General features: G+C 69.1%; 1 protein-coding gene across 1 annotated transcript; it reads left to right on the forward strand.

Moving 5' to 3' along the window:
• Nucleotides 1–1,344: 1,344 nt before the first annotated feature.
• SCARF2 (scavenger receptor class F member 2) lies at nucleotides 1,345–12,921 on the forward strand. The gene is made up of 11 exons (XM_055550347.1): nucleotides 1,345–1,550; nucleotides 6,356–6,414; nucleotides 6,525–6,626; nucleotides 6,788–7,307; nucleotides 7,410–7,628; nucleotides 7,764–7,892; nucleotides 8,458–8,561; nucleotides 8,635–8,752; nucleotides 9,065–9,180; nucleotides 10,198–10,350; nucleotides 11,079–12,921. Exons 1-11 carry the CDS (start codon nucleotides 1,399–1,401, stop codon nucleotides 11,921–11,923), a joined length of 2,517 nt encoding a protein of 838 aa, XP_055406322.1. The 5' UTR covers nucleotides 1,345–1,398; the 3' UTR covers nucleotides 11,924–12,921.
• The last annotated feature ends 1,018 nt before the right edge of the window (nucleotides 12,922–13,939 follow it).

The raw sequence follows: 13,939 nt of genomic DNA on the forward strand, positions 1-13,939 counted from the left end.
GCCATGGCCTGCAGGGCTGCCCGGAAGTGGTTGGCCTGTTGACTTGCCCCAGAGAAGTGTTTGCGTTCGTGACCACACGAGTGCGACTTCCCCGCCACCCTGCCCACGGCTGCCCCCATCCTGCACCAGCGGGGCTGACGGAGGGGGCCCCAAACCCCCGGGGCTCCCTCCCACCCTGTCTGTTGCCAGCCCAGCAGTGCCCACAGCCTCGGGCCTCTCAGGGCCTTTGACCAGGCCCCCTCCTCCCTGATGGACCCCCATATGACAGGCAGGAGCCCTCCTCGGGGAGCCCGCACATAGCCCACCCCCTACCCTGGTCCTGCCTCCGGCTCTAAGGTCCCCAGAGGCCCAGCCCAGCTCTGCTGGGAGCTGGCTGCCCCCCTGCCCTCTCCTCCCTAGGCCTGCCCCCCTCCCCACTCCTCGGGCCTGGAGCTAGGCCTGACCCCTCTGCTCTCCTCTTCCTCCAGGTCCCCAGGCCCCACACACACCCTTTCTCTGCGGCCCCTGCCCCACTCTGGATTTAGGAGCCTTGGGCCTCTGGGCCTGGCTCCACCTTCTGGATCTTTCCCTCTGGGACCAACGGCCTCTCAAGCAGAATCCCTCTCCCAGGCCCCTCGCGCACCTTCTCACCTTGACAAGGGCTTGCAGGCTGGGGATGCATCCCCGACTGTCCCCACCGCTGCCCCTGCAGCCTCTGCCACCTGCCTTTACCTCCAGGATCTCTCAGAGCCGGCCCGGGGCCGTTCTACTGCGGGCAGTGCTCCCGTCTGTCCCTACGGGGGCCCCTGCGCCCAGGCCTCTGGTCCATACCCAGCCTATCCAAGGCCTCAAGCATCGGGCGCCGCCGTCTCTGCAGGCTTTGACTGTGCCCGTTCGGAAGGCGCTGACCGCATCGCCGGGCGCGGGAGGGCCTCGCCGCGGGAGCAGAGGCCGGCTTGAGGCCTTGACCTGCGGTCCCGAGGCGCCGCTGGCCAGGGGGCTTTGGTGCGCAGCGCCTGGCGACCACCCTCTTCCCGCCGCCCCGGGGCCGGGCCTCGTCGGGAGCGCGCAGGGGCCGCTTCTCGGGTGGGTGTCTGGGGAGGGAGGGAAAGGCGCGGCGGCCGGGGATTCCGCCGGCAGGCCCCTTCCAAGTTCGCCCCAAGTTTGCGCGCGGCCGCCTGGGGGCGGGGGCCGCGCGGAGGGGCGGTGGCGCGGCCGGAGGGTGGGGTCTGGCGCGCGGGGCGGGCGCTGCCGCCTGGCCGGCCGCGGCTGGCCCGGGATCAGGGAGCCGATGTGGAATTTCCTGCCCGGCCCGGCGCCCCTCCTGCCGCCCCCCGCCCGGCCGTGCACTCCGCTTCCGGCCGCTCTCGCAGCGGCCGCACCCGCGCCCGCGCCCGCCCCGCGCCTGCCCCGCGCCGCATGGAGGGCGCAGGGCCCCGGGGGGCCGGGCCGGCGCGGCGCCGGGGAGCCGGGGGGCCGTCGCTGCTGCTGCTGCTGCTCTGGCTGCTGCCCGGCCCCGCGGCGCCCCAGGAGCTGAGCCCGCGCGGCCGCAACGTGTGCCGCGCACCCGGGTAGGAGCCGGCCGGGCTGGGGGAGGGGGCCGGAGGGGACGCCCGGGGCCGAGACAGGGGAGGGGGCGCCGGGGACTGCCCTGCGCCGAACGCGCGGGCCCCTCGTGCGGCCCTCCCCGACGCCGGCTCCGCTCCAGGCCGAGCCCGGGCGCCGGGCCACGACGGTGCGTCCGAGGATACCCCGGGAGAGAGGAGAGCGGAGGGCAGCGGGCGCCGGGAGGGCAGACACACGGGGCCCGAGATTTCACACCCAGAAAAGAAGGACCCTTGGGCCGGGTTGGAAGGGCCGTAAAAAGACGGGAAGCGCATTCCGAGCCCGTGGCAGGGCATGTGCCAGGGCCCGGGCAGAAGAGTGTGGCCGGGGCCGGGAGGGAGGGAGGCCGAGAGTCCCGCGGCGGCCTCCTCCCTGCGCGGGGGGAGCCGGGGAGGTCTCAGGCTAGTGGGAAGCACAGATTGGCGTCTTGGGAAGAGCGGACGTGGGTGGGAAGAGGGTGGTCACGGAGCAGGGCGTCGAGGAGCCTGCGCTCAGAGTGGGCCGGGAGCGGGAACAGGACAAGGGCGGGCGCCGGCCTCGGGAGGATGCGGACCCAGGGAGGATGCGGGTGCCCCAGGAGCCGGCTGGGGAAGCCCGTGTGGGCCGGGCGAGGACAGGACTTGTGGGGGCCGGGGAACCGGGGCCCAGGACCGCGCACGGAGGACCAAGAGCGCGGGCCAGAAGCCGGGGGTGGCGCCGGGGTCGGGGGGCCCGGTCGGCCTGTCAGGGGCCACTGCGAGGTCAAGGGCATCTCCGTGCGGGGGCGGGGAGCCGGCGTGTGCGGGTGCTCTGGCGCGGGAGGGAGGCGCCGGGCAGGCGGCTGGAGAGGCGGCCACCGGCCCCCGGCAGTCGGGGCGCCCGGGGCCGCAGGGCCCAGGGAGGCCGCGTCCGGGGGCAGGGCGGTCGCCGCAGACAAGGGGCTGTGAGGGGCCGCGCGGGGTTTCCGAGCTCGCATCCCGAGGCGCGCAGACCCCTCCCCGCTGCCAGCCCCGCCTCCGGGGCGGGGGCCGGCCTGGCCCGCCATCTGCTTCACATCGACGCCGCCGCCGCCTCCCGGGCCTCCCGGGCCTCCCCGGCCCCAGGAATGCGGCGGCGGCGGCGGGCGGGGCTGCCTGGAGGGGGGAGGGCGCGATCGCCGCCGGCCTGTGCCTCGCTTCAGCCCTCCTTCCCCGTGGGGGTCCTTACCGGGGGGACCCGAGGGCCAGCTGGCCGCGCTCCCCCTCCCCGGACCTCCCCATTGGATGGCCCGTTCCAGTTGCCGGGAGCCTGGGCTGGGTTTCAGATCCCCAGGCCTCCGCATCCGAGTGGCCTCGGGCACATCGCTTAAGGTCTTCGGGCTGGACTCTGCTCCTGACAAATAGGGTCGGGGGTGCACCCGCCTCGTGAAGGGGAGGGAGAGGGGATGGCCCTGGTCCCGTGTGGAGCTGGTTAACAGGAACCACCGCCACTGGGGGCCCCGCCTCCCTCCCCAGGGTCTGGACCATCTCTTCCATGACCTTCCCAAGGCTGGGCCTTTCAAAGCTCCACTAGCTGTTGCCTCTGCCTGGAGGCAGGAGGACCACGGAGGGGAGCAGCTCTGTCAGTAAAACCCCAGAGACTTTCTGTGTGCTGACCTGGCAGTGCCAGGGCACAGCTGTCCCATGTGTGCGCATGCATGTGTGTGTGCATGCGTGTGTGTGCGCGCGTGTGTGCATGTGTGTGGGGGGGAGACTTACCACAAGTCATCTGACATCTGGCAAGAGCTAGGGAGGAGGTATTCAGCGGGGAGACCCAACCGGAGGTGATGAGTGAGAGAGGCCGGGGGAGAGGAGCCCGGAGCAGAGCCCGGCGGTGTCGGGGGCAGGCCCTGCCTGCTGAGGGCCTGCTGGAAGTGCGGAAGGGGCCCAGGTGGCTTGGACGGGGATGGTGGAGGAGAGACCACCGGAGCTCTGCCTGCTCCTGAGAAGACTGAGGCCCCGGAAACCCTGGGGCAGGAGGACAGAAGGTGGGAGAGAAGCAGGCAGGATGAGGTGGCGGGGGGTGGGGGGGCAGGGGACAAGTGGCCTGTCTCCTGGATCCACTTTGGAAAGTCTAGCCAGATGTTTCTCTGTGCATTGTCTCTGGGAGGGCACGGGGTCCCAGCCTCTCAGCCTGGAAAGACAGGCCTTACCCTGAGATAGAGTCAACTTGGGGTGGGGGCTTACGCGGAGGAGGCCTCCAAGGCATTGCCGGTGTCTTGCTGGGACTTGGGGAGCCTCATGAGGGAGCCAGAGTGGACAGAGCAGGGGGCGCAGAGGAGGGGGTGCCCATAGCGGGGTGGGAGGAGAGCCGGGCCGTCGTGGAGTCCCAGGGGGTGTGGGGGCAGAGGGCACTGGCACAGACACTATGCCAGACAGACACTGGCACAGTGAGTGGGCAGTGCACTTGGGTGGGTTCAAGATCGAGGTCTGAATCAGCACAGCTCCAGATACAGGGACCGCGCTCTGTGGCGGGGCACCGCCTGCTTGCTGCGGGGCCTGGACTAACAGGGTCCCGCCCGAGCATCAGAGCTGCCCTGTCCCCGGCCCTCTCTCTTGACCTCTGACTTGCATTAGATCTGAGGCAGCCGGGCTGCTAGCCCATCCCAGCCTTTTCTGCCTCCCGTCTTAGGAGGAGAGGTCCCACAGGCTCGTCCTCTACATGGGCTCTGTCCCGCCAGCGGGTGGGGTTTTTAGCTCTGTTGGGTGGGGCCTGGGTGCCAGCCACCCTGGGGGAGCTTTCTGGAGCCTATTCAGCATGGGCTGAAGTGCACACAGCAGCCTTGGGTGAGTTCTTGAGCTGTGCTTAGTTGCTCAGTCGTGTCTGACTCTTTGTGACCCCATGGACTGCAGCCCGCCAGGCTCCTCTGTCCATGGGATTCTCCGGGCAAGAATACTAGTGTGGGATGCTATGCCCTCCTTCAGGGGATCTTCCCAACCCAGGAATTGAGCCGGGGTCTCCTGCACGGCAGGCAAATTCTTTACCAGCTGAGCTACCAGGAAATTTCCTGGGTGACTTCTTTTTTTTGGGGGGGTGACTTTTTTTTTTTTGGTGCCAAAAGCTGGAGACATCTCACTCTGTTAATCCTCCTGCCAAACCTATGGGGACCCATTGTACAGATATAGCGGCTGGTGCTCAGAGAGGTTAAGTTCTGTGCCCAAGGTCACACAACAAGTGGTAGACCCAGACATCCGATGCACCTTCCTGTGGCCCTAAGGCCAGGCTCCCAAGCTGGTCACAGAGCGAGGAGGCCAGGCCATCCGGGACGGAAGGTGGGCAGTATTCCCAGGCTGTCCCAGCAGGCCATTCTGGTGGGGTCGCCTGCAGAAGGACCAGCTCCAGAGGCTCTCCATCCAGTGTCCTGGGCTCAGGCTGGCAGAAGAGGCAGGGGATGATGGGTCTCCCCGCAGATGGGCTCCTTGGAGCCCCAGGGCAGGGCTGGGCTGGGTGGGTGGGGACGCTGGGAGTCAGGAAAAGCCAGCCCTGCTGAGTGTTCCTGTCTCTGGTTTCCAGTTTCATTTGTGGAAAATAAGCTGGCCCATTCCTTGAAGTTTGGGGTTTTATGGGTCTTGTTCCCCAGGTCCCATATCTTTGGCCCAAAGGAGAATCCAGCCCTTTCCGGGAGAGGGGATTCCCTTGGGGTCCTGGGTGCCACCTGGGGTTTAGTGATCATCTCAAGCTGGGAACATGGAGGGCATCTTCTGAGGGGCCTGCTAAGGGGCAGCTCAACTTTCCTTTCCCTGACACCCCACCCACCAGGGCCATCAGGCCCCTCCCACATCCTCCACCAACACATGGCCAGTTCTGGGTTCCCATCCTCCCCAAGACCCTCTCCTTTGCTCTCAGGTTGGACGGAGGCCGTGTGACTTTAGGATCTGAGACTCCACAGACCTGCATTCTGAGTGTCTGTCCCTTCTCGACCTCCTTTGCCCGCAGTGTGGGCACACCCCACCTCAGCCCTCATGACCCTCGCCAGGGGCCATGGCTTCACTTGGGCAGGGCCACCGAACCTCTGTGTCTGCCCACCCTATCATGCCAGGGCTCGGAGGCTGCACCACCCCAACATGGGGCACTTAGGAAGTTCTTATCTCCTACTGTTCCTTGGAAAAGCCAAATCAAGTTGAGGTTTCATGAAATTGCACAGAGAGGACATTCCAGTGTGGCCTTCCTCTAGCCCGAGTCTCGCCCTGGTGCTCTGCAGCCCTCACTTGCACTTTCCTCACCTGGACAGACTCCCTGGGTGTCCCCTGCCCGAGCAGACCCCTCACCAAGTCCACCTCGCTCAGAGGCTGCCTGTCTCAGCCCCAACAGGGCATCCTGATGTGCTGCCTGACCCAGCCAGTCCTGGCACTGTCTGGGTCTGAGCCCTTGACACCCATCGGGCCAGACTCCGCCCCACCCCGGGGTGCCCTAGGCTACCTCACTGGAGCAAGTCCTAGAGGCCCAGAGACTTTTGCCCCACCCCCACCTCACCACTGCCCCTCCTCAGACGCCTGGGGTCTCTTCTCAGGCCCAGCGGATGGGGGAAGAGGGCACAGATCAGGAGAGGCAAGACCCCCAAGTAGAGGGAACTGTGGAGTTCTTGGGGGTTGTCTGCGCTCTGCCGCCTCCCAGGGTTTGCTCTGGATGGCTGAAATTTGTGACTTACTCGAGTCCCCCGAACCTATAGCAGCGCCTTCGATAACCACCTGCCGAGGGGAGGGTGGGGATTGCTGGGGGGGGGGGGTCCCAGCGCGAGGGGCTCAGACTCAGGCGCCAGTCTCTCTGCCTGCAGCTCCCAGGAGCTCACGTGCTGCGCCGGCTGGAGGCAGCAGGGGGACGAGTGTGGGATCGGTGAGTGGGTCACCCTGGGATCGGGGCCGGTTCGGGGGCGGGGGTGCACAGAGAGGAGGAGACAAGTGCGGCGGCTGGACTGGGGACACCTCGGCCCGTCTCGTCCGCAGCTGTGTGCGAAGGCAACTCCACGTGCTCGGAGAACGAGGTGTGCGTGCGACCTGGCGAGTGCCGCTGCCGCCACGGCTACTTCGGGGCCAACTGCGACACCAGTGAGAGCGGAGCGGGGCGGGCAGGGTCCCAGAGGGGCGGGGCCTGGCCGGGAGGCGGAGCGGCGAGTGGGCGGGGCCTGGTTCGGGGGCGGGGCGCCGGGCGGGAAGCTGGCAGGCTCTCTCGCCAGCGCCTGGGCCTGCCCCGGTCTCCACTCCTGCAGAGTGCCCGCGCCAGTTCTGGGGTCCCGACTGCAAAGAGCTGTGCGTCTGCCACCCGCACGGGCAGTGCGAGGACGTGACGGGCCAGTGTACCTGTCACGCGAGGCGCTGGGGCGCACGCTGCGAGCATGCGTGCCAGTGCCAGCACGGCGCGTGCCACCCGCGGAGCGGCGCGTGTCGCTGCGAGCCCGGCTGGTGGGGCCCGCAGTGCGCCAGCGCGTGCTACTGCAGCGCCACGTCGCGCTGCGACCCGCAGACGGGCGCGTGCCTGTGCCACACGGGCTGGTGGGGCCGCAGCTGCAACAATCAGTGCGCCTGCAACACGTCGCCGTGCGAGCAGCAGAGCGGCCGCTGCCAGTGCCGGGAGCGCACGTTCGGCGCGCGCTGCGAACGTTATTGCCAGTGCTTCCGCGGCCGCTGCCACCCGGTGGACGGCACGTGCGCGTGCGAGCCCGGCTACAGGGGCAAGTACTGCCGGGAGCCGTGCCCCGCCGGCTTCTACGGCCTGGGCTGCCGCCGCCGGTAAGCGCGGGCCCCGCCCAGGGAGGGGAGGGAGGGACAGGCCGCCGAGGGGGCGGGAGTGAGCCGGCCCGGGCCCCGCCTAGCCTCCCGTCCCTTCCCCAGATGCGGCCAGTGCAAGGGTCAGCAGCCGTGCACCGTGGCCGAGGGCCGCTGCCTGACGTGCGAGCCCGGCTGGAACGGCACCAAATGCGACCAGCCGTGCGCCGCCGGCTTCTACGGCGAGGGCTGCGGCCGCCGATGCCCGCCGTGTCGCGACGGGCACGCCTGCAACCACGTGACCGGCAAGTGCACGCGCTGCAACGCGGGCTGGATCGGCGACCGGTGAGCGACCTGCGTGCGCCCCAGACACGCAGCCCCCCGCCGCCCCCCCTCCCCCGACCGCCCTCCGCGTTGGGCTCTGTGGGCTTCAGGGTCGTTGGCCCTGCTTCCACTGACGCCCCCTCCCCGCGTTCCGAGGTGTGAGACCAAGTGCAGCAATGGCACATACGGCGAGGACTGCGCGTTCGTGTGTGCCGACTGCGGGAGCGGCCACTGCGACTTCCAGTCCGGACGATGCCTCTGCAGCCCGGGCGTCCATGGGCCCCAGTGAGTGCCCGGGGACGAGAGGTCTGAGGAGTCAGTATCCGGCACAGGGCTCCAGCCAGACCCCAGGTGCTGCTGTATTGGCGACCAGGTGGGACCCAGGCTTGGCCCTCAGCCAGCTAGGGAGCGACCAGGGGCTCTTGGGGGGCAGTTTCCTGCCCTGGTGTGGAGCCGGCGTTCAAGCCGGATCTGGCGGCCAGGTCAGCCTGTGGTCAGTGGGCTCCCCTGAGCTGATGATATGAAGTGAGCAGGGACCTCCACGTACACCCACGGGTCTGGTCCGGCAGCCTCTCTTCCCTGTACAGAAGAGTCAGCCCCCGAAGTGGGCACCGCGGCCAGTGATCTCGGCCGGGCCCCCAGACTCCCCGGCGCTGGAGTGCACCTATGCATTTCCAAAACACTGATCGCCCAGGACGTGCTGGAGGTGGGGTTGGCCGCAGTCCCTAGAGAGTGGAGCCAGGGAACGCGGGGCTGGCCGGCCGCGGGGTCGAGCGCTGGAGGCGTCTCGGACAGCAGCTCGGCGGCGCCCCCAGACCCCGCCCGCCTCCCTGACCTCGCGCTCCCGCAGCTGTAACCTGACATGCCCGCCCGGGCTCCACGGCGTGGACTGCGCCCAGGCCTGCAGCTGCCACGAAGACTCGTGCGACCCGGTTACCGGTGCCTGCCGCCTGGGTGAGTGGGTAGGGGCCACCGGGCGGGGGCGCGGCGGTCGCTGGCCGCCGCTCTGATCGGGCGCTCCCCACAGAGACCAATCAGCGCAAGGGCGTGATGGGCGCCGGGGCGCTGCTCGCCCTGCTCCTCGGCCTGCTGCTCTCGCTGCTCGGCTGCTGCTGCGCCTGCCGCGGCAAGGACCCAGCGCGCGGGTGAGGCTTCGCGGCCGGGCCCTAGCCTGGCGCGCGTCGCGCTGGGTCTGCGGCTAGGTGCGCCTTTCCCGGCCCCGCCCCTTCGCTCAGGCCCCGCCCCGAGGGGCCGCGTTCACTGTGGGCCCCGGCCCGGGTTAGCTCAGGCCCCGCTTGCCGCCCCGCCCCGCCCCGCCCGGTGGCCCCGCCCCTTTCCCCGCGTCCACTGTAGGCCCCGCCGCCGGCCCCGCCCCATGGGTGGGCACCCGCTGAATTGCCCCGCCCCTCCGGCCAAGGCACGGTCCCGCCCCCTTCGCTGAGGCCCCGCCCCCGCAGGGAGCTCTCGCTGGGGAGGAAGAAGGCGCCGCAGCGCCTGTGCGGACGCTTCAGTCGTATTAGCATGAAGCTACCCCGGATCCCGCTCCGCAGGCAGAAGCTGCCCAAGGTCGTAGGTAAGGATGACCGGGGAACACTCCCGACGCAGGCGGCTGCGGGAAGTGGGCGTGACCGGGTCAGTATAGGAATGGCGGGGCCTTGATTGTCCATGGGAGGGGCGAGGGGAGGTGCGCCCAGGGCGAGGAAAGAGGGCTCGCGGATACGGGGGAGCCTGGGAGGAAGGCAGGGATGGTGGCCTGGACGTCCCGTCGCCCAGCAGTCTGCGGGAGTGAACGCACCGTCTGTTCTGGTGCGGAACCGCAGGTGGACGCGGGACCTGTGCGTGGGAATGCCCTGCCGCAAGAAGCCCCCGTCCCCGGCCCAGACTTCTGGCAGTGCCCAGGGTCTTCCCTGGAAAGGGGGCAGGCTGACCCCTGGGCCCCCACCGCTGTCAGGACGGGTCAGCTTCTGGGTTGCAGGGCATGCCGTTTTCTCTTCTCTGTCTGCACTGATTCACACCGGGGTGGAAGCTCTCTGTGTCTTTCCCACTTGTTTCCAAAGATGAAGGGGACGAGGTGATGAAGTCTCCTGGGAGGTAAAGGTGGAGACAGCTGAGAAAAGCCACGCTGGGCCCACTCAGCATGGCGGGGTCTATGGACACGGTGTAGGGGCTGGAGCCCACCTCCTGTTTGTGCAAGGGGGACAGGCTGGCCAGCCTCTGGGATTCCCTGTTGGCAGGGTCTACATCTGTGGAGGCTGTGCCTGGGGGTGGCAGCCTGCTGAGGTGGGCTGAGCCAAAGGGTGGCCTCTCCACTGCGCATTTGCTCTCAGAAACTGCCGCAGGGCGGGATCTGAAGCATGGCCTGGGGGGCCTGATGGTGTCTCCCAGCCAGGTGCTCCCTCTCTTCGTAACTTTCGGCCTGACCTCGGTCAGCTCCCTGGCTGCTGGGAGAGGCCTGTTGAGTTGCCTGTCCTGCTTAGAGTCTTGGGGGTACGGCTGGTTGGGTCCCTACCTCACTGTGGCAGGAGGGCTGGTGAGGGCCCCGGCTGGGGCAAGGCAGGGCCCCTGACAGCTGTGCCTCCCTCCTCCCCAGTGGCCCATCACGACCTGGACAACACGCTCAACTGCAGCTTCCTGGAGCCGCCCTCGGGGCTGGAGCAGCCCTCACCATCATGGTCCTCCCGGGCCTCCTTCTCCTCCTTCGATACCACGGACGAAGGCCCCGTGTACTGCGTACCCCATGAGGGTGAGTTCGTCTCCTTGGGGTGAGGACCCCTCTCGCTCTGACCCAGCAAAGGGTTCTCGCTGAAAAGATCTCTGCTCGGAGGGACAGGGCGGAAGGGCAGGTGATGCTGTTAGCTGGGGGTGGGGGACATACAGCTAAGGCTGCCCAGCACCAGACTCGGCTGGGGGTCTGGGGAGGTAGCCAGGGCTGGGTTCACAGCTGGGGACACCAGGCAGAGAGAAGTTTCTGGGCTGGGGGAGGAGCTGGCAAGAGGAGACAGGAAAGGGAGTCTTCAGGGTCTGGAGGCACACTTTGACGGGAAGCCTTGACTCACAAAGGTCAGGAAGCAGGCTCACTCTCTGGGCTTCTGGCCCCTCTCCTCCTGCTACTGTCCCCATGAATGACTCTGGGCAGGTGACCAGGTGAGCCTGAGTCTTGATTGCTCTTAAGGAAGGATAAGGAATAGAGGGTCAGATGTGGTCATGGTGGCCCCGAGGCCAGGAATGGGGTGCGGGAGAGGTTCGAGGCCGAGGGGCGGTGGCCCAGGAAGGAGCCCCTTGTCTTGCCCAGGGGCTCCAAGTCTGCGGTCAGCGCGGGGAGCATGCCAGGCCCGTCTGGATGCCAGGACTCGTGAGCACCAGCAGGGCGGGAAGAGGACGGGAGGGGGGCGCCGGCGGTGGCTTGCGCCTGGAAGCTGGAGGGCCAAGCTTTTCCCGCGGGCGGTGACCGGCCCGCTCTTCCCTGGTCAGAGGCGGCTGCCGAGAGCCGGGATTCGGAGGCCCCAGCCGCGGCGCCGGTGACCACGCCCGCGGAGGAGGCGGCGCCCCTCCCCCCGTCCTCCGACAGCGAGCGATCGGCGTCCAGCGGCGACGGGCCCGGAGGGGCGCTGTATGCGCGCGTGGCCCGGCGCGAGGCCCGGCCGGCCCGGGTCCGAGACGAGGCCCGAGGCCTGTCGCTTTCGCCATCGCCCGAGCGTCGGAAGCCGCCACCACCCGACCCCGCCACCAAACCCAAGGTGTCCTGGATCCATGGCAAGCAGGGTGCCGGGGCCGCCGCCGCCGCCGCCGCCGCCCCTGCGCCCTCGCCTCCACCCGCGGGCCCCGAGGCCGCTCCCAGCCCCAGCAAGAGGAAACGGACGCCCAGCGACACGTCGGCGCGGCCCCCCGGGCTGGCGGAGGAGGGGCCGGCCCTCGGGGCACCCTCCCCGCCTCGGGCTCGGGCTCGGGGCCGAGGCCCGGGCCTCCCAGAGCCCACGGACTCTGGCGGGCCCCCGCGCAGCGCGCCCGAGGCCGCCTCCATGCTGGCCGCCGAGCTGCGCGACAAGACTCGCAGCCTGGGCCGCGCCGAGGGGCCCCCGGGCATGCAGGGCCCCCGAGAGAAGCCGGCGCCTCCGCAAAAGGCCAAGCGCTCCGCGCCTCCCTCCTCTCCGGCCCGCGCGCCCCCCGCGCCCGAGGCCCTGGGGCCCGAAAAGGCGGCAGCCGGCACGCCCGGATCCGACACCCCTCGAAAGAAAACCCCCATCCAGAAGCCGCCCCGCAAGAAGAGCCGGGAGCTGGCGGGCGAGCCGGGCAGGGCGGGCGCGCCCACGCTGTAGTAAAGGCGCCCCATGGGCCTGCAACTTCCCCGCTTAGCAGCGCTGCTTGGCACCCCGCGCCTCGCGCCCCCGCGTCTCCCGCGGGGGCCCCAGTCTGGAGCCGCCGGGCGGGAGGCTGCGTCTCGCTGGTTCAGGCCCTGCGGCCCTCCTGGACAGGACCGTGCTCGCTGCGGCAGGAAGCCACATCCCGGTGGCTGAGGCCTGACAGGCGCTTCGCTGACCCCTCCCTTCCCACGGCCTCCCTGGGGAGGGCTCCTGTCTGCCCGCCGGGCTCTCCAAGGCCAGGGGCAGGAGGGCTCTGTCTAGAGAACACCTCCCACTGGCCCAGAGTGCCTTGGCTGGGCCGCCTTCTCACTGGCTGGGGCCAGAAGCACTTCCACCCTGGATGCCTCTCCGGTCAAGGCCTGGCGCCTCTGGCTGCAGGCTCCCTCCCTGTGACCCTGGCCAGAGGCTCCTTCCACTGGCTGAGCCCCAGGGCCTCTGGTTGATAGGAGCCTGGGGAGGAGGGCTGGTCTCTGCTCCTCAGGGGGCTTGGCTGTCCCCCACCAGTCCTTCCCAGCCCCCTCCGCTGTCGAGCTGGTTTTGATGGCCTCCCAGCACCCCACATGCCTGGGAATCCGAGGGGCGACTCCAGTGGCCTGAGGAGATGTATTTATAGGCCCCCGGCAGGGCTGCTCCCACCCCCCACCCCCGGGGGCCCCAGGATGGGCTCCTCTTGGCAGGGGCTCGGCCAAAGCTTTCCGAATAAAGTGCCTCCCCCCCCACCATGGTCTGCCTGCTTCCTCTCTGCTGGGCCTCTGACAAGGACTTCACCCCAAGAGACCTGGCACCCCGTGACCCAAGTGGCATCTGGGAGCACAGGTGTGGTCCCCCAGGACCACGTGGGAAGTGCGTCCTGTCCGTCTGCCCAGCCTTGATCTTTTTATCCAATGTGTTGGGCACCCACTCAGCCCACCCCCTTGCTGGTGGTGCCGGGCAGGCGGGCAGGAACAGATAGGGTGGTTACGAGGAAGGAGCTGGTGTGTGGCTACCCCTGCCCTGCACCTTCCCCACCGGCCACTGCTGTACGCTTGGGGCCCCGAGCTCTTTGGTGTGTCTGGGGCGGGTCAGAGGCTGGGGCCAGGGGGCAGCAGGCCAGGGGCACAGCCTCCAGCTGGGCCACGTCTGGCAGTGCACAGAGCCCCGCTGTCCGTCTCAATGGGCTCCCTGTCCTCAGCCGGAAAGGCTCAGCCGCCAGCCTTGCTGGCCGCGGGAGCTGGGGGGAGGGGGCAGCACGCGGGAGCTGGGGGGAAGGGGCAGCAGCCTGGAGGCAGCTCCCCACTGCCTGGCCCCGGCTGGGCCCCTCTCTGGCCTGCCCTTCTTTCTGCGGCCCCGTATTCCGTGTCTTCAGGGCTTGTGGCCCTCAGGAGGGCCTTGCAAGTGACCTTCCTGAGCTCCAGAACCTCACCTCTCTAGGTGTGCGCTGGCCCCGCCCACCTGGGCTCCTCCATCGCCCGCCTCTGCCTGGCAGGCCTCTTCCTCACCCCCCGCTGCCAGCTCTTTCTGTCAGGAGATTCGGCCAAGACGCGCCCATCAGCTCCCCACACCCGTCCTGCGGACCCTGGACCGGCCGGAGTGCGCCCAGTGCTGGCGGCTCAGGTGTCCCCCAGCGAGTCTCGGGTCCTCTGGCCGGATGCCACCTGGAGGTCCACGTCGGTGACCTGTGCAGGGGCCGAGCCAGCTGAGTGGAGACGCCTCATGGTACGGGTGGATATCTGGCGTGGCTCCTGTGGCCGTGGTCCCCGCCTCTGGCCTGGTCGGGCCGCACGTGGAAGGCGGGCTCCCGGTCCCTGGGCATGTGGCTTCCCTCGAGCCAGCCGGGCACCCTCCCAGCCATGGCCCCGCGCCTGGCCACAGCCTCATCCCTTCCTTTCGGCACCAGGCCATGCTGGCTGCCAGGCGAAGAACACAGCCTTAATGTTGGCTAGAAGGGGCAGAGGCCCGGCGAGGGCAGGGCACTGACCAAGGAGGATGGTG

This window comes from Bubalus kerabau, chromosome 16 (assembly GCF_029407905.1).
Source record: "Bubalus kerabau isolate K-KA32 ecotype Philippines breed swamp buffalo chromosome 16, PCC_UOA_SB_1v2, whole genome shotgun sequence".
In the NCBI taxonomy this organism is placed as follows: Eukaryota; Metazoa; Chordata; class Mammalia; order Artiodactyla; family Bovidae; genus Bubalus; species Bubalus kerabau.